The sequence below is a fragment of the Amaranthus tricolor genome, chromosome 5, assembly GCF_026212465.1.
Source record: "Amaranthus tricolor cultivar Red isolate AtriRed21 chromosome 5, ASM2621246v1, whole genome shotgun sequence".
NCBI classification, from domain to species: domain Eukaryota; kingdom Viridiplantae; phylum Streptophyta; class Magnoliopsida; order Caryophyllales; family Amaranthaceae; genus Amaranthus; species Amaranthus tricolor.
In genome coordinates this window covers 17143034-17163505 of record NC_080051.1, presented here as the reverse complement: position 1 = coordinate 17163505, position 20472 = coordinate 17143034, and the positions used below count along the sequence as shown (strand labels likewise).

Genomic DNA, 20472 nt, shown 5'->3' with positions numbered 1-20472 from the left:
CCTGATGGTTACCAAAGACAACTAAGCGAGCCTTTAGACGCTCAATCGAACCATCAGCATTATATTTGACTTTGTACACCCAACGACTGCCAAGAGCCTTCTTACCTAGAGGCAGAGCAGTTAGTTTCCATGTGTTATTATCCTCTAAAGCAGTAATTTCCGTTTTCATCGCTTCTTTCCATCCATTATCCTGCATAGCCTCGCGAAAAGAGCGAGGCTCAGAGCCAGAGAGAAGTGCTGCAAGAAACGAACGATGTGGCATAGAAAAGTTATCACAATTAACATAATGCGCTATAGAATAGGGAGTACCGGAGAGACTAGTAGAACAGGAAGCAACAGAAGAAGAGCCTTTATCCGTAGAGGTGTGTGTGGTAATATTATTAACAACAAAATCACGTAGAAGAACAGATGGGCGCTTGTCACGAAAGCCACGACCCAAATTCTCATTATCAAAGGAGGTAACATCATCAGAATTCATGGGTGCTGGATGAACTGCTGGGCCTAGATGTTTGTGGACTGTACGGCGGGGTAGCAGGAGATGATGGGTTAGTGAGCGGGCCGATATTGGTGAGAGTCTCATGTTGTATTGGAGGAATAGGATTAGTAGACAGTGGACCAATATCATCAAGAATTAGAGCATTGTTATTATGTTCTTGAAGCTCATTACATAAGGAGGTATCAACATTAGTGGTAAAGGGAAATTCATTTTCATAAAATTTTACATCCCGCGAAACAAAAATTTCACCAGTTTCCATGTCATAGACCTTCCAACCCTTCTTAGTAGCCGGATACCCCACAAAAATACACTTACGACTACGAGAAGCAAATTTATCACCTCGTGTCTTTTTATTATGAGCAAAGCAAAGACAACCAAAAACTCGTAGTGTATTGAAATTAGGAGGTGTGTTATACAACATTTCAAAAGGAGTCTTATTACCCAACAAAGGCGTAGGAGTTCGATTAATAATATAAACGGCAGCCAATATACACTCTCCCCAAAATGAAATTGGTAAATTAGCCTGAAACCGCAAAGCCCTACCCACATTAAGAATGTGTTGGTGTTTTCTCTCAACTCGACCATTTTGTTGTGGGGTGCTAACACACGAAGTTTGAAAAATAATGCCATGAGAATCAAAATAAGGCACCATACAATTAAATTCTGTTCCGTTATCACTTCGAACATATTTCACATGCACTTCAAATTGACAAGTGACCATAGCAAAAAACAAAATGAAATGAAGAAAAAACTTCAGTTTTATTTTGTAACAAATAAACCCAAACGCCACGAGAGTAATCATCAACAATAGTCAAAAAATAAACTGCATTACACGAAGAAGGGGTAGAGTAAGGGCCCCAAAGATCACAATGAATCAATTCAAAAGCTCTAGTAGCATGAAAAAGACTAACAGGAAAAGGTTCACGAGTTTGTTTCGCTTGTGGACAAACAACACATGCTTTATTCAAAGTTTTTTTATGAGAACTGGAACTAATAGCAGGAATTAACTGAAGAATCTTATCAGACGGATGACCCATACGACGATGCCAGAGTTCAAATTCGCAAACCCCCGCAACAATAACCACACACACCGCAGGAACATCACGGAAGAAATAAAGGCCATCACGTTGCTCACCTGCTCCAATCAGCGTCCCCGAGCATGGGTCCTGTATAGCACATACTGTTTTAGTGAAACGAACAATACATGCACAATCATGAAGAAGGCAGGAAACAGACAGCAAGTTACAATGTAGACCCGGAACATAGAGTACATTAGAGAGAGTAATAGACGATGAAAGCCTAACACTGCCACTAAGAGTAGCAGACACACGCCTACCATCAGGTAGTCTAACTGACCATTCGGGAATGCGTTCGACATTATCTAAACAAGAGTAGATTCCGGTGACATGGTGGGAAGCCCCACTATCAATAATCCAATCAAGGCAAGAATGCTTACCAATCATACGATCATCCGAGTGCCTAGGAGTAGGAGCATGTAAAATAGAGTGCACCTGAGCAGTACCAAGAGCAGAAACATCAGGCTCTTTCGATGGAGAAGAGTGAGGCAGGGACAGTAGCCCACCTCCAAGAGAAGAGACAGCAGTAGGTTGAGCTCCCTGAGTCCGAGGCACCAAAGCAGCAGCAGACTTAGCATTACCATAGCGCTCATGCCACCAAGAAGGCTTACCATGTAATTCGAAACAAGTACCACGCTCATGACCACGTTTCTTACAATAAGAACAAAGAAGAGCAGATTTATCAAGCACAGGAGGTCTTGAACGAGACTGAGAATGAACATTCGAGAGAGCAAACACATGGGTGTCGATGTCAGTAGACTTTGTGCGAGCAATGGAGCGGGAACGTTCCTCTTGAAGGAAGGTTTGATAAGCACGATCAATGTCCGGGGAAGGCATCTGAGACAAGAGGTTAGTGCGAACCGTACCATAAATGTCATCATCAATTCCAATATAAAACTGATGTAATATTTCTTCATCCCGATCTTGGCGAAATTTATTCACAACACCACAAGTACACAGACCACAACTACAATGAGGAATAGGTTTCAAACGATCAAGTTCATCATAGAGCCCCATAAGTTTAGTATAATAGTCCTCAATTGTCATAGATTTCAATTGACGACAATCCGTAATTTGCGCTCGAAGTTGTTGAGTACGCGGGCCATTAGCAACACAGTAACGTTTTTCAAGATACAACCATAAAGCCCGAGCCGTATCATGAAAGGGTATTGAAGAAACAATTTTAGGGTCAAGAGTACGATTAATCCAAGATACAATCATGGAATTAACAGTTTCCCAATCAAGAATATCATGAGCAGTAGTCGGTTTAACAATGGAACCATCAACAAAACCAAATTTACGACGGGATTTTAAAGATAAAGTAGTAGCACGAGACCAAGAAAGATAATTATCACCTTTGAGAATGATATGAGAGATGAAATTACCCGGTTGATCGCCGGAGCCAAGATAGAATGGAGAAGTAATATCAATCACTTGTGAATCAGTGGACTTCGGTTCACCCGTCATGATGTAAAAGCAAGCGTGGATCAATCACAAATCAAAAGAAACCAGAAACGCAACAAACCAGCAATAGAAGAAACGCAACAAATCAATAGAAGAAGAAACCAGCAACAAACCAAAAGAAACCAATCAATCGAGAATCAAACCAGAAACCAGAATCTAACCAGAAACCTAGAAACACAAATCAAACGCAAATCAAACGCTGAGACCAGAATCAAACGCAGAAACCAATCGAAGAAACCAGAAACCAATCAAAATCAAAACCAGAAGAAACCAAAGAAAATCAAAAGAAGAAACCAAAGCAATCGCTGAGTCCAAATCAATCGAAGAAACCAATCGAAAACGCAGAAACCAATCGAAAAACAAAAACCAGAAAATCAATCGAAGAGATCAATCGAAGAAACCAGAAGGAAGAAAACGCAATCGTTGAAAATCAATTGAAAGGAGAAGAAACGCAGGGAAAAACAGAGGAGAAAGCAAGAGAAAGAAAATGAGATATGTCGTCAGGCAGAGAAAGCAAATCTGATACCATGTTAAGTTTTGGGTATTTTCCCCCTTGTTCATTCATAAAACCATCAAGAGCATATATATACATGATCAAACAAAAATAATTGGGCCAAAGTTAAAATAAATCCCATAATGCAAAATACATCGAAATTAAATGTAAATTGTTCAACAGAATATGTAGTTAAAGAGACATAGTAGAGGGTATCATTATGTTTGGTGAGTCAGCTACTGTGATAGTGACAATGTTGTGCTAGCAATGTGAAGTTATAATAAGTTGTGGTTGAGGAGCTAGGAGCTGGCAGTGAAAGGGGAGGGGTTGGGATGGGGGCTTGAGCTAAGACGATGGGGAAAGCCAAAGGGCTGGGGTTGGGGAATAACATCAGCATTGGTGGGTGGGGCACCGTTTGGGTAAAACAGGAAGGGTGAGTTTGTTTATTTTTTATTAATTATCTTTAATTTTTTGTTGCCAATTAACCTATTCAACAAGTTGCGAGTAATTTTGGATGCTAGTGGAAAACACAACTTTTAGTACATATTAATTATTTATGATTAATCGATAGTTGATATTATTATAGGAAAAAAATAAAAAGTTATATTGTTGACGGTAATATTTCCTTTTTTCATAAGTGTTTTTTCATTCAACACCAACAGCTGCAGTTTCATGAGTATTGGGATCTTTACTTAAGTCTCTATGACTTTCTTCTTGAAGCAACAACATATAGACGTCACTAACATCAGGCATATCCCTTTTTATCAGGAGGTTTGTTCTTACTTGATCAATAGCATTACTTATGTTACTGACCATATCTTTATTATTGTTATTTGTAAGGAAATTTTTGTATCCATAACAAAAGAAGGCAAAAGTCTTGAAGAAAGATTATAAAAGGAAAAAAAAAGACTTGGATCAGAAAATAAAAGGATTTTGAAAGACAGTAAGTAGAATGATAGAAATTTTGAAAGATTATTGTTATTAGATGAGGAATAAGGCTTATACAAAAAAGGAAAGAGATTAGCTAATAATACATTTTTTGTATCATAACTAACTCTAACAAACCTTATAACGAACAAACAGAATACGTGGCAAGAATAAAACAAATATCATGTACGTACTCTCAATATTAATTAAAAGCACCTCTTAAATTTATTAATATTAATGCTCTTTCCTATTCACCCTAATAGTCTCTTTTGACATAGTGTTTATCAATTATTTTTAATTTGTATTTTATTCTTAAGTTATAATATAGTTAAGTGAGATTTTGTTTGATTCGTTTCAATATAAAAATTATTAATATATTAATTTTTTACAATTTTTAATTATGTAAAATTAGAGATATTAATGATAGCATTGATAATTATGCGCAGTCAAGAATGAATAATGGAGAATATTAAAAACAAAAAGAGAGAATTAGATATTGGATAAACAAAATATTGGTTACATGAGAAGCTTAACACTTTTATCTTACTTTTATAGGATGCGAAATACTGCAAGAGTAATTAACTAATAGTATCTCCAAGTATTTTAAAAAATGAACCTTCTTTAGATTACAAAATGGTATTTTCTCCTCATCTTTATCAAGTCATTTTTTTTAAAAAAAAGGCATAATCTTGCATAAAACGAGTTTACTATAATATCTAATATGAGGTTACTGTAATTATTCTATTTTAAAACAACTCGTCTTATATGAAATGAGCTATATAATAAATTTATTTCTCTAATTGATTGTCACTTTAAATGATAAATAATAACTTTAACTTATTAAATATACATAAATTATCCTAGTAAAAATAATTTTATTTACGAGTTTGTGTTATTTAAGAGTTTATAATTTAAAATGAGATTCTCTTTTATAAATGTATACATTTTTTTTTGAAAGAATAAATATATACATTTTAAAATTGCACGACATGATTATTTGATATAGTCAGCGGAAATAGAAGTGGAAAAAGAACAATTAAAGAGGAAAATAGAATTATGGGATTAGCTTATTTCTCACGAGAGCTATTGCTGAGTTGTTATTGTGTAGATTTAGTGCACATAAATAGTCTATCCCAAACTTCAAAATTTATAGAGGGTTAATTCGAGTGTGTAATTAAGTAGAATAAAAAATGATAACTGTAAACTTATAAATGGATTTTTAAAAAGGCTGTATTATCAAAATATTGAGGATTGAGTTCATATTAGACTTGCACTTTATTTCTAATTTTACCCCACAATCAAAAAAATTAAGAGGAAAAACATAAAAATAAATTCAAATCTATCAATCTGGTCTGGACTTAATTTAGAATTATCAATCAAAATACTGTGAAAAACAACTCTTAAACATAATTATATAAAATTATGTTATTTAGTAGACTTTAAAAAATGCTTTAAGAATTACTTTGGCTTCGATCCTACTCATACTACAAATTTAGTTAAAAGTAGGTTTTGTAAATTTAGATTTAAAAGATCGATGATCGATCATTTAGAATTAAATTCTTGTCAAAAGGATGAAAAAAAAATATTTCAATTGCTAAATTAACCTAACATTTCTCCAAGGGCTGATATTTGCTTGCATGAATCTGTTTATAACTGCAAATATTTTTCACAAATCAAATAAGTCTAAATTCACTAAACTATTACATATCCTCATTAATTAGAAATATCAAAACTCAATAAATTACGTAAATATTCCCCCAACAACTCAAAATATACCACTAGTATTAAAAAAATTAATTGAATCACAAATTTTTTAAAGAGACAGTTTTATTGTGACACTTTCCTCATACATCAGTTAAATAAGTAAACCAACTAATATAATTGTTAGTATAAAAGTCTATATAAATATAATTTTTAAATAGAAATTCAATTACATGTCATCAGTGTATATATATATATATATAAGTTGATTAATTTAATTTAATTAATTTTAAAATGGTAAATTATTCAATTTGATTAACTTTTAGAACAACAAAAAATGCAGATTGATTAATTTTATTTGCGACGTATGCCAACATCATCCAATAAAATTCTCTCATCTTGTGCAACTCCATGAAAATGACAAGTGGAATCTTTTAGTCTTTTTATTAAATTGTAGGATAAACTCCTTGTTTTAAGGTGATCTTATTAAGAGATAGTCTTTCACAAAATAGCACTAATTAAATTAATTAAATAAAGAGGAAAAGGTCTATCATCAAATAGGAGTATATATTTCCTTTTTTGCTTGATTTTATACCAAGTTTACAGCAAATCATTCATACCCTTTAACCAACTTTATTTTTAAGGGAATGATGTTGATAAGAATTGAGATAAATCAGTAGATTAAGAAAGGAATCAGTACCCTCCAAAACAAAACAAAATTGTAAATTAAAGAATAAAGAGAAATGGATGAATACAGTAAAGGTGCAGATGATCATCAACAATGGCCACAATGGGTTCCTTATGATTGGTTTATCCATCGCAACATCAACAATACTCTTCACACTCCACTGGTATTTTCATCTTTCCCTAATATGTTCTTTAATTTGTTTTTTTATACATATAATTAATAATTTTTCATTTTATGTAAGATTTTTATTTGAGAGAAATGTAGCTATTTAAGATAAAAAATGGAGAAAAGTAATTGATTTTATATTTGATGTTTGTTCTCATATATAAATTTTAATTGTAAGAATATATGTTCTCATCCGGTTCAATTGTTGAACATAACTTTAGTGTTTAAATCAAATTAAGGATGAAAAAGAGCTATGATCATTTATACTATTGTTTGGAGAGGAAGGATATAAGACAAAGTATTTAAAAATTTATTTTTGTAATCTGTAATTCTAAAATTAGATGCTAATTAATAGATAAAGTTTTGCGAAAATAGTAATCAATAAATAAGGATTATCACAATTTTTGATGTAATAAGAATTATTATCACAGTAAATTAACAAAACATAAATGGCCTTTATAACAAACATTTTAAATAAGAAAGCTTTAGACTTTACAGAATAATTAATAATAACTTACTCAATTAGATTAAAATATATAACGCATCATAGTTTATAATTCCATTTTTGTTTCCTACATATATGTTTGTTAAGGAACAAGTCAAAACAAAGGTAATAGATTTAATTGGTCTATATAAGTTTTTTTTTTTTTTTTTTTTTTTTTTTTTTTTTTTTTTTTAAGTATTATATAAGGTAGATTAAGGATGAAGGAGGTCTAAGTGAGAATCCAATAATCTTCGACTTGGCTTGAAATTATTAGTCAAAAATAAAACCAACACCATACCACCACACACAGCACCAAAACATACAATACATCATCAAGAGTTAGCATGATGTTCAAATCACATGAATATCAAAGATGTGTAAATCTCATACACCATTCTTGGTAGAAAATCACATTTTTCTTGTATATGCAAATCAAAAGCATCACCTCAAGACTCCACCTTCACTCTGACACACTTGTAAATCACATAATAAAGGGAGCAAGATCAACCAAATTTACACATAGAATAAATTTGGTAGATTGCAAAACTATGTCCTCTATTAAATACCAAAGTTAACTTCTTCGATTAAATCTCATCATGAACAAAGTTATACTTAATATCAATGTGTTTGGTTCATCTATGATAAGTATTCTAATTTCTATCCAATTATATTGCACTTAACACACCAAACACAAATTAAGAGACAACTCACTAATGAGACCTTTCAACTACTTTGCTTCTTTAAATGATTCTGCTATGGCCATGTATTTCGCCTTGTGTTTAGACATGATTGTCACATCTTGAAGAAAAACAACCAATTATAGTCGTATCACCCATAGTGAATGCAAAACCCGAGGTTGATTTTCTACCATGCAAATCTCCACTAGAATTTGAATCACAATACCCAATCAACTATTTTGTATTTTCCAAACTTATGGCATACATTTGATGTGTCCTTCAAGTATCTCAACAACTATCTCACTGCATCCCAATGACATTTCCTCAGATTTTTCCATGTATCCACTATAACTGTGCTCAAGTCTTCAGCAATGTCGGGTATACAACACATAATAGAATACATAACACTACAGATAACATTATTTTTATGGAATGCTTCTCATAAAATTCCCTTCAAGCTTTATTTATAGACAATGATCTCTTTAGAACAAGAATTGAGAACCGAGGGGTGTGGAAACAATTTTTGCATCGTCCATAGAGAAGCTTCTAAGCACTTTCTAATGTATCTCTTTTGACTATGATACAAGTACCTGTTGCTTTTATACTTATCTCCATACCAAGTATCTTCTTTGCATGTCCTAGATCCTTTATGTTAAATTCATTAGATAATTTCTTCTTTAAAGCCTCTACCTCAAGTAAGGGACTACAAGCAACAAACATATCATCTACATATAGCACATGAAATGTAGCACCTCGGCCCCTCGGACAGCCAGTGACTACTCATAGAGACTGTAGACTGGTCCCACAGACCAACACAAGTCTTTTCAGCGCACTTTGGCCTCACTCGTGCGCGCCCTAGAAAACTTCACAAGAAGTCACACATCCTAAGATTGCTCCCCACCAAACACGCTTAACTGTGGAGTACTTAGCAAATGGACTCCCATGAAAAGAAGATGCACCTTATTGATATGAGTAGCCTATTAATCCTTTTTCAAGCTAAATCTGGGGTATCACATGAAAGATCAAGGATCCTATACTAGTGCTCTTCATATAGACAAATTTATCATAAGAACTCCGTGAAAAAACATATGACAACATGAAGGAATCAAACCTTCAATACCATTGTCTTGGAGATTGCTTAAAGTCGTATAACGATCTCTCCAAGCGACACACATATTCTTCCTTACACACTAGCTCAAAGCCTTCCAGTTGTTCTATGCAGATCTCCTCGTCTAATTCACCATAGAGAAATATTGTTTTTACATCCAATTGATGTAACTCTAGATCCTCCAACATAACCAAAGCAAGTAGGGTCTAATTGAAGCATTCTTCACCACTAAAGAAAACACCTCATGAAAGTCAATACTTTCAACGTGAGAATAACCTTTTGTAACTACTTTAACTCTGTAGATGGGGTCAACATTACAAGATGATCCTTCCTTCTTTTTGCAGATTCATTTGCACCCCACAACCCGCTTGTTCTTGGACGCCTTCATAATAGAACAACTATGATTCTTATCAAGATATTCCATTTCTTGCTTCATGGCTCAAAGCCACCTACTTGCATCTATTGAAGCCATAGCTTCTATGTATGAGTTGGGATCATCACAATCTTTTACCTCCCTTGCAACCGTAAGAGTGTAGGCCACATAATCACATTACTCAATGTACCCTTTCATAGGCTTTAGTTGCCTCTTGGACCAATACACATTAAGAGATAATGACTACATTGGTTAATAGGTTTCATTATAAACCCTAGGAGCTTTCAAAGCACTTAGAGGCTCCAACTTCTCATGATCATCATGCGTTGAACCTACACTATTAGTAACAACAATATCCACAGAAAAATAAGCAACCATAGAGTACTCATTATATACAACATATCTAGAAGTAATTACTCTCCTAAATTTAATACACCATACTCTGTACTTCTTAACACCCAAATCGTAGCCTATGAAAATGCATTTTCTAGCTCTACGTTTAAGTTTTCCTTCATTAATATATACATATGCTAGAAAAAAAAAATTTCAGATTTGAATAAGCAACTAGAGAAGAATGTCCTGCCCCTTGGTTACACTTGGATCATGGGTTGCATGACCTATAGTTGATCAAGTAATATGTTATAGATACCGCTTCAACCCGAAACTCCTTACCAATCTTTGCTTAATTGAACATGCATCTAGCATTTTCTAACAATATCATGTTCATCCTTTCGGCCACATCATTTTCTTGATGTCTACCTACACATGTACGATGTCATATAATTTTTTTCGCTAAAGCACATTTTGAGAAACCTTTTCTCAGTAAACTCAAGCCCATTATCGATCCTCAATGCATGTGTTAATGCTCCTTTTCATCTTCTTTATATTAGTATCTTCTAATCTTTGAAGGCCCTCATTATTTCAACCTTAGTTTTGATGAAGTAACAAAAAAACCTTCTTAGAAAAGTCATTAATAAATGTGAGTAGGTAGTTACATCCACCTAAAGAAGAGTTCTTAGAGGACCTAAAGATCCGAATGAGTGTAATCAAGGATACCCTTTGTGTTATGCGCAATGAGTTTTAAACTTGCTCTCTTGTGCTTCAAATAGACACAATTTTCACAAAAGGGTAATAGACCGAGCCTATTTACATCGATTACTTTTCATTTACTCAACACGTTCATCACATGCACACTCATATGACCAAGTTTAAAATGTCAAAGTTCGTTATATAATATCTCACTTATACAGTTTACCAACCATGACAGCTCTCATCAAAAACGAGTCTTTTGCGATCTTCATGACACCACCTTTAGTACTACATCTACAACCATTAGCATCCAATGTACCTAAGGATATGAGGTTCTTATTCTACTCTGAAATATGCCTAACATCACATAATATCCTAATAACACCATCATGCATCTTGATAAAACATTATCAATGCTCACAATCTTGAAAGTATCATTATTATCCAAGCTTACATTTACACCATCCACCTTCTCATAGATAGAAAACAAATATTTATAAGGGATTCATGTGAAAAGAACAACCAAAATCAAAATCCACTCATCAACACCTTTGTACCCATGTTTTACCACCAAAGCACCACTAGCATCTCTATAATTAATATAGCTTGCTTCACCAGATGTAGAATCTTTAAACCCATCCTCTTTATGCATATTCATCCACTTTTAATAATCTTTCTTAATGTGTCCTTTCAACCTACAACGACATATTTTACCCTTTTTTCAAGCCTTGAACTTTGAACTAAATCGATTCTTTACACTGCCATTAAAATTACAATCATTCACTCTACCCTTATATAACCACCAGTGTTTGATCCAATAGAGTTACGAGTCAAGTCAATTGCTTCTCTATTAGGTCTCTGTGAATCAAATTATTTTTCACATCATCACTACCAAAATTCTCCTTACCAAAGAGCAAAGTCTCAACAAAATTCTTGTAAGAGGTTAGTAAAGAACACAATAAGAAAATAGATAAAGTCTCATCATCAAGAACAACATAAATACTATGTAAGTCCATAACAATAGTATTAAAGTCATCCAAGTAACTCTTAGTAGTAGTCTCCTTTACCACTTATCTAAGCACTTTAATGAAGAGACACAATTATATGGCACTAAGAGCCTTTGTATAAATTTCTACCCATTTTTCAACCATCATTTCAGCGGACATCTTTGCAACACCATCTAAAGAATTTTGCTCACCATATTGAGTAAAAAGAGCCTTCATTTCCGCAAGCTAGAGTTATAGTTTCTATTAAACTTCTCAATATCCAACTTCATTAAAGCCATATTAAATCCAAACATCAATCAAGAACTCAAATTAATCACCAAGAACCCTTTGCTCTAATACCAATTAAAGGATCAAACCCCTAACTTTGCCTCGGATTTATGATTAGAGCCTTGTAATGAATATTGGAAAAAAGTTGATTTGAAACCCTAATCTTAATTCAATCCAAACGTGAAAATTAAATAACAATAAACATCACAAAACAATTTGAGTGGTTCACTCAAGTGGGCTACATCCACAATCTAACCTATATATATTATTAATCAATCACAAGCTTCAAAGAAGCTTCAATGGTGTTTCTTGAACAATAGGAAGAAGAAAGATTAAAGGGAGAGATTAAGGTAGGATTATTGCTAGAAAGAGATTATGTGAATGTTGAACTTCATCTAAACTAATGTATAATTTTGTCTATTTATAATGCAAGGATTAATTACATACAAAATAGACCTAGCAGAAACAGCGGAGAAGCAACTGAAGATAAGAAACTGATTTTGAGAATTAGTATATAAAGTCGAATCCAATTTCCTATGGCCATCAGAAAAGCAGACTTGGCATTTTCTTTTGAAAAATTTCCTAAGTCAATTTTCATGCTTTCATTAAAATACACCATATTGTACCACTATATCATATATTCCTAGTGGTACCCAAGCTAATTAGAGGCCCCTTAACTTAAGGCACCCTAATGACCAACAAGAATATTTTGAGAATGTGAATAAAATGTCAGATTATCATGAGTTTGTTACTCCGATACTATGAATTATTTTGAGTTAACAAACAATAGAGATTACTTTGAGTGGATCAATCGTCGTGCTCTTCATTATCAGATTCAGTGTATCTCGTTCATAGAAAACTATAGTCAGGGTCTTGGGAAAGAAGAAAGACGGTAGCTCATACCCATAGAGTTTAGTGCGGTCAAAGAGTCCCTCGGCTCGAGAAAGGTCTTCAAAGAGAAAAAACATGCAACTTACAAATAGAATAAATAGAATACATACAAATAACTAAAAATAAAGATAAAACTAAAGAAGGAGGTAAAAGGCGATAATTAAAGGCAATGAACAATAACAAACGATGGATAAAAGGGACGGATTTAGTAATTTAAAAGGTGGATAAGGCGCAACCAAGTGCATCTATCCCTGGTCAAGTCTTAGATGAAATTATCTTAACAAAATTTCCTTAATTATAAAGGAACACATTATTTTTATTGATGGTTGGAAAATCACTATCTTTTTATCCCTATTAATATTTATGGAATTTTTGTGATTTGTCTAAACTTTACTACAAATCATTGGTAGTATTATTACTCCAACCCTCGTGGGAAAATATTTCAATCCAAGGAGGAGGTGGTTTTGTATCTTGCTAAGCAAATACAAAAAGCAAAGCGTATCAAGAAGAATGTTTTTAAACTTGAAGGTAACTAAATTCATTAATTTGCTTTAATAGACCTTAGTTAAAGTTATTATAAATTTACCACAAGTTATTTGGTTGAGCTTCATCTAAACTAATGTATAATTTGGTCGTCTAGATTATATAACATTTTACACAATTGTCCTTCTATATAACATTTTAAATTACTATTATAATCCCAACGACCAAATTAAACCATATTTCTTATTCGGTTTGTATTCGTTTGATTTGCAATTTTTTATTTAAATAACTTTCACCCCTACTTTTCTCCATTACTTTCTCTAAGATTTTATTATTTTAACACCTATTTTTATATGAAAAATAAAACGTTAATAGTAATGATTTATAGCGTAAATCTTCATGATATGTACTATTTCTTTCCCATGATAAATAAATATTGGTCATAAAATGGTTTTTCTTTCACAGTTTTCCATTTTTCATTTTCAAAATGTAAATGCATCAGAATGAATTTTGTGAAAAAGAATGAGATTGTTGAAGGAGAACAAACATAATTATTTAATTGATCGAGAAATATTCTTAATAAAATTACATTAAGTTTTCATTACATTCACACTATCTAATACCGACTATCAGACAGTCTATTTGGTTATTTATGAACAATTATTTATGTATGTGCCTCACAGATAAAGTAGAAAAAAAGAAAATAAAAGAAGAAAGTGAGCTACAATCTCTTGCTAGTCCCAAAGAATGGCCAGATTGGCTTCCACAAGATTGGTGTATTGCACGAAGTCATGAAAGCTTCAATGTGGTAATTGCTTATAGTAGATTCGTATACTTTGACTGCCTTATTTCAAGTTCAACTAAGAATTTCAATTTCTTTCTTCAATCGTTGTACCTAATTTTTAAAATATCAAATTTAAGTGGAAAAATATCACATAAATTATAATAATATGATAATTTACACCGATTTGATAAACTTGATAGAATATTTAACCAATTCTATAGCTCTAACTATAAATGTACACTAATGGATAGATATGACAATAGATCTCAAATCCGATTCAAATTTTTGTGAATCCAAATTCGTTTTATAGGGTATGAATCTCAAAATATACATATATACATATATATATATATATATTTACTTGAAAAATCTAGATAAAGATACTACACTGATAAACGAATCCAAACCCATAGATTTATTAAAATTTAAGAATATAATGTACTTTAATTTGACATAGTTTTTCTACGATATTAAGAATATATTTTTATTTTGCTGATATTAGTGGTTGGGTTATAAGCAATGTGCACAACTGATTTGTTGTCACAGTACAATGTAACTGGCTTGAGGTTAGAGACATCCAACTCCTCAAGGAAACGGACTAACTAAGTAATTTTAGACACAGCAGTAGAAAAATCTCTATATTAAACTTTAGAGGATGATTTAGAAACAGTGGGTTGTTTTTTCGATTTCCAGTTGACGAGGGATTAGCCAAACAATAGAACATAACCTGTAACTAATTAACGTGTATTAACACAAGCACCCCAATCAGAGTCGGACTCGACATGTAGTAATGATTGTAATAATGATTGTATGTAATAATGATCTAGAATCCCTTAGTTAAGTGTATCGGAGATGTAAGTGATTGTATGTAATAATGAAGAATAATGATCTTGGGTTGAATTTTGCATGTATTGACTTAAGGCTTGGACAACATAGGATACGTCATGATGTGTGTGGGTAAGAAAGTTGAGCTTACCAACTAAGCTATGGTACGTAGTAGGATCAGGATGCAATGACAAATCGCTAGCTTAGAGCTTTAGATGAACCAGTAAAGGGTTAGTAACCCGTTTTGTATGAGTGATGGCAGAGGCATGAACAAGGTGAGTAGAAAAACTTTTTTTAAGAGCATGATACCTCCTAGAGTATAGGTGAAATACAAGGGAGAATGTCAGCTTGCTAAGCTATTTAATACTAAAACCCTGTGTAAGTGAGCTTTGATCTTTTTAATGCTTGAAATATCATCAATAGTCAATATAACATCATTCACACAAACAATTGCAATTGTGATGGGGTGGAAATTCTTTTTGTGAAAAGGGAGTAATCGTTCTTGGATTGAAAAAAGCCTGATGTGTTAACTCTATAGTAACTTTTGCAAACCACTGGCGAGTGGCTTGTTTGAAGCCGTAACGAGACTTTTTCAGTTTACAAACTAGATTAGGAGAAACCTCAAGACTTTCTAGAGGTTTAATATAAACCTCTTCATAAAGGTCGCCATGTAGAAAGGCGTTGTTGACGTCGAGCTGATATAAGGGCAAATAGCAATGAGAAGCTAAAGCAATGATGGTGTGGATAGTAGTCATCCGAATAACATGTGAAAAAGTTTCTTAGTAGTCAATAGCAAACTCTTAAGTATAACCCTTTGCAACAAGCATCGCCTTGTAGTGTTCTAATGAACCCTCAGCTTTAAGTTTAATCTTTTACACCCACTTATATTTAATAGGTCTCTTATCGGAAGGCAACAAAACAAGATCCCAAGTGTTATTTGTTCCGAGAGCAGTTAACTCATCTTGCATTGCTTGAATCCAACAAGAACTTTTAATAGAACCTTTGTGTATTTAGGGTTCAGAAAAGGAATATGGCTTGAGAGTTAAGGAAGATATCAAATTGGTAGATTGTTGTAAGTATGAAGTGGGTATATACTCTTTGTAGAGCGTCTGGTAAGAACAGAAGGGGTTGAGGGAATGTAAGGGTTTTTTGGGTATTTATTGTAGGTGTGGAAGTTGAATCATAATTAGAATAGGATAGTAGGGTTAGGGATAAGGATCAGGGGTAAGAGACGTTGGGTTGTGGGAAAAAGTAGTAGTGGGTAAATAAAAAGGTAAAGTAGTAGGTATAAGGCTAGATTGTAGGTTATAGGGCAAGATAGTCTCACGAAAAATGACATCTCTGAAAATGTGTAATTTCTTTGTCTACATATTGTAGACCTTATAGGCCTTTTGGGCAAAAGGGTATCCCAAAAATACAAGTATCAACTATACCTTTAAATATTTTTTTTCTTCCTTGTTTTAATGTGGACACAAAGCACAAACGGCCATAAACTTTTAGGAAGGTATTGTCGAGTTTGTAATCATAAAGTTTTTTCATAAGGTGAGTAATTGTATAAGGATTCTCAAGACATTCTATTGATGAGGTATGTAGCACATTACACTGCTTATCCCCAAAACATGATAGGCAAATTAGATTAGAAAGATAGAGCCTTGATTGAAAAGTGAGTAAAATATTATTATTATGTCATAATTCTGTGCCGAAATGAGATTAAATTGAATCTCTAGAACAAGCAACACATTTTTGAGAATAATTTTATTAGTGAGTTGAATGTCTTTTATTTTAGTGACTTGTAGTTTGCAACCATTAGGAATAGTCACCTCATGTTTACTACCATCAATATTTCTAACATTCTTGAACATTCTGACATTGTTGCACGTATGATTTGTTGCTCCGTTGTCAATAATTCAATCGTTTAAAATTTTTTTGGAGACAAGGCAGAGAATACCTGCTAGATAACCAGAAGAATTCGAATTTCTTTCATCCTCAGTTCATGTTTCTTTGTCGTCAGATGTGATATCTTTCTTATTGAGAGAAGCTAACAAGTTGCTAAGTTGTTTAGTTGATGTTTACAGCTACTTCCTTTCCTTTTGCATCTAGATACCTCCAAATATTTCAGTGTTCTCACCGTTATCACTTTGGATGTTTACAGCTACTTCCTTTCCTTTTGCATCTAGATACCCATGGATCTTAAAGCATTATTTGATGGAATGTCCTTTGATCTTGATTGTTGTTCTTTTTACCTCCATTATTGCTTTGATTATAAGACTTCTTGTAAGTTGCAACATTTTTATAACTTCTATTTTGATCATAACTTCTTCTATATGTGGTAAAGTCCATCAGTTCTATTGCTGTGACATTCTTACATATGTCTTTGTGTCTTTCCTCTAGCATCAACATCCTATAAGCACCTTATGTTGTAGGTAGGTCAGTCATCATCAAGATATTAGTTCGAACTTGATGAAACTAGTCATTAAGCCTCATTAGAAAGTGTATTAATCTCTGATCTTGTTGTATCTTTAAAAAAGGCTTGGCGAGAGATTAGGTGCAACCATTGCACGTGCACATAGGTAAGGGATCGAGATGGTCAATTTCATTCCAAAGAGACTTCATTTAAATTGGCTAATTCTTCTTGTGAACTATACAACTGAGCAAAAGAAGATTTGCCAAATCTGATTTCTTCCAAGTCATTCCATATTTCTTGTGCATCATCAGAGCACTTGATAATTTTAGCAACAAATCTATCAAGAGATGCTATAATCCATCTTATGACCATATTGTTAATCTCTCCGAACATTTAAAGTCTACAGATATAGAAGAAGGTTTTGGTGTTATTCCATCAACAAAACTCATCTTGTTCTTTGCGGTAAGACCTATTATCATTGACCTTTTTCAATTTACGTATTCATTTCCATCAAAAGGTGTAGATACCAATTTTATTCCAGCATGATTAGAAGGATGAAGATAGAAAATACTTGTTGGATTTTGTGTGGGATAAATTTCATGAACCGCCATATTTTGAAAAACAAAACAAAAAAAAGAACTAGGATAGAATAGAAGAAGAATAAAGCAAAGAACGAGATTAGGATTTAGAGGGTAGGATGGCCGCTCTGATACCATGTTAAAATGCAAGGATCATACTAACCACCATGAAAGAAGCTTAGAAGACACTGATGAAACTGTTAAATTATTGCTCTTGCAAAAGTAATATTACAAAGCCTACTATTACATGGAAAAGAAAGAGGACTATTTATACAATAGAAAGCAAACAAACTAAATACCACCTAGGCTGACATGGAAAAAGAATAATTACTTTAGGTAAATATACCCAAGTTGAATAACAGTAAATAAATTAAGTGACAAACTCATTGAGTTAGGTTGTAAGAGAATGCGAGGCATCATCAACAGCAGCTGCATAAGTTGTGGTATGAGTAATATTCTGAACAAAATCCAAATATATTTCTAGATCTTTGAGAATTAAAAATATAGATGTGTTTCCTAGATTATCGAATCTATACAATTAGATAGCAAATCAAAGACTACACATATGAATTACATTGAATCGATAATTTATTGCAAAAATTCATTTTGTGAACCTTAGGACTCTAATAACTTAACCGAATATTATTGATGTTGTAGTCACATAATTTGATCTTCTCTTTATATAATTTCATGATTTTTATTTTCTTACATTTTTCAAAATATTAATAAAACACTCTTAATTAATACATTGTGTTCATAATATTGCATACTTACAAATGATAAAATTGAATATTGTGCAGCATTATTGTAGTCCTAAGTGGAAAAAGTTCCGAACGAAGGATGAGGTTCTTCATCATCTACAAGAGAACTCTAAAAAGTTTATCAAGAAACAAAGGACGAAGAAGGTTCTTCAATCTAAAGAGTACATTTTACGCCTTTCATAAATGTTTTCCACAATTTTTTCTTGTTGAAAATAGAAATGAATGGTGGAGAAAGTACGTGGATGACAACAAAAACAGTTTTATAGTTTATGTAGTTGATCCCAATATTTTTAGATTAAGACTTGGACAATGTCGGCATTATTGTTAATCATAGATCTCACTTGTATCCAGATTACAGTTATGTAACAGAATGAAACACATGGTTTTAATAGATATTTTAACTTATTGAGGTTAATAACTAATTAAGTAACTGAATCCCAAGCTAAATCTTTGTTCTTCACTCATAAACTTTAAGAACATTCTCGTGTGTGAAATGATAATTAAAAATTAAAGATTAAGAATAAGGAGAAAGAACAAATCCATTTCAGAGATGGGAAAATCCTTCGAACAAACCGCCAAAAGACAATAAAACCCACCCAAACAAGGGAAAGTCAATAGTATTAGAGATTTTAGTGTTGAATGAGATTATACAAAAAAAATCTCACTAATTTTACTAAAAAATGCACAAGAGTTTATAGGATAACTCTCCATTCAAAGCTTAACTGTGTGGCTCTCAATCTCACTACAAATGTTTTCACTTTCACTCATAGATAAACAATGCTTCAAGAGTATATTGAAACAAACCCAATTTTATTTGTCACATTGTACTCGTTCTCGTTCGTGCAAGGTGAATACTCATCCAAGCACTTAAAGACGAATCGTCCAGAGAGCTCACCGGGTATTGTTCTCCTTCGAGCAAGTTGAATACTCATAGCACTTCATCACCCCAATACCATTATTGACTCACACCTAGGGTGGAGTTTGGGATGAACGGATGTACGCAACCTTATCCTTGTTAATGATCAAACTAACAAAGATGTTGTTTCTGATTGATCCATGCTAGCAAACCTCTTATGCAACTTCACATAAATAAGAAGTGCATATGACCTAATAAGTCATTGTACTTACATGCTTACCCAAATAGATTGTTCCCTAACAGGCCTTCGTTAGTTGCTTTTCTCCATATACTGGTCGCACGAGAAGATCGAGCCCAATATAGGCAATAGCTTATACATAGGAATCGCAACACCAATGTATCTCTAGCACCAAACATACCCAAGTCTTCATATCAAGTTATCAACAACTCAACAATTCATATATTTCTTGTGCATAAGTTTGTATTACTCTATTCAATTTTGTTTCGTGGTTGCTGATGATGAATATTTCCTGTCTTGCTCTTTTGTTTCCTGTTGCGTAAATTTGGATATTCTTAGGGCATTATTTGGGTCATCCTTTGTCATTGACACATGCAACTGCCCAAAGCTCTTGTTAAAAAAGCAGGCCCATTTTTAAGCAGATTGAATAAATTGCAAAGCCCAAAAATAACACCTTATAAGATAGTATGTACATATTTTGCCGCAATATGTATAACCTAATCTGGTTTTCAGTTCCTCCCCTGGAATACGTAATCTTCACGTTTCTCCCACCCCTCAGTATATTCTCGATGATACGCAACCCAATTCGTTGTAGCCTTCCCATTAGGTCCACCTCGTGCAGCTCGTACATATTTGACTAGATATATGACTTTGTGATTAATGAAAAACTATACATTGTTATATGTTAAGTGCTTGG

General features: G+C 33.1%; 1 protein-coding gene across 2 annotated transcripts; it reads left to right on the top strand.

Annotated features, from left to right (window-relative positions):
• Window positions 1–6655: 6655 nt before the first annotated feature.
• Window positions 6656–19116, top strand: LOC130814291 (uncharacterized). Of its 2 annotated transcripts, XM_057680399.1 has the most exons (5): window positions 6656–7008; window positions 13257–13374; window positions 14013–14137; window positions 17742–17804; window positions 18721–19116. In XM_057680399.1, the coding sequence occupies exons 1-5, from the start codon at window positions 6901–6903 to the stop codon at window positions 18862–18864; spliced, it is 558 nt and encodes a 185-aa protein (XP_057536382.1). In that variant the 5' UTR covers window positions 6656–6900; the 3' UTR covers window positions 18865–19116. The 2 variants fall into 2 exon arrangements, with proteins under 2 accessions (XP_057536382.1, XP_057536384.1); XM_057680401.1 differs by lacking the exon at window positions 17742–17804.
• The last annotated feature ends 1356 nt before the right edge of the window (window positions 19117–20472 follow it).

Coding starts and splice junctions, on each gene's coding strand:
- LOC130814291 (XM_057680399.1), top strand. CDS start 6,901: ATGGATGAATACAGTAAAGGTGCAGATGATCATCAACAATGGCCACAA. Junction 14,138..17,741: donor GTCATGAAAGCTTCAATGTG/GTAATTGCTTAT, acceptor GAACATTTAAAG/TCTACAGATATAGAAGAAGG. Junction 17,805..18,720: donor AACTCATCTTGTTCTTTGCG/GTAAGACCTATT, acceptor AATATTGTGCAG/CATTATTGTAGTCCTAAGTG.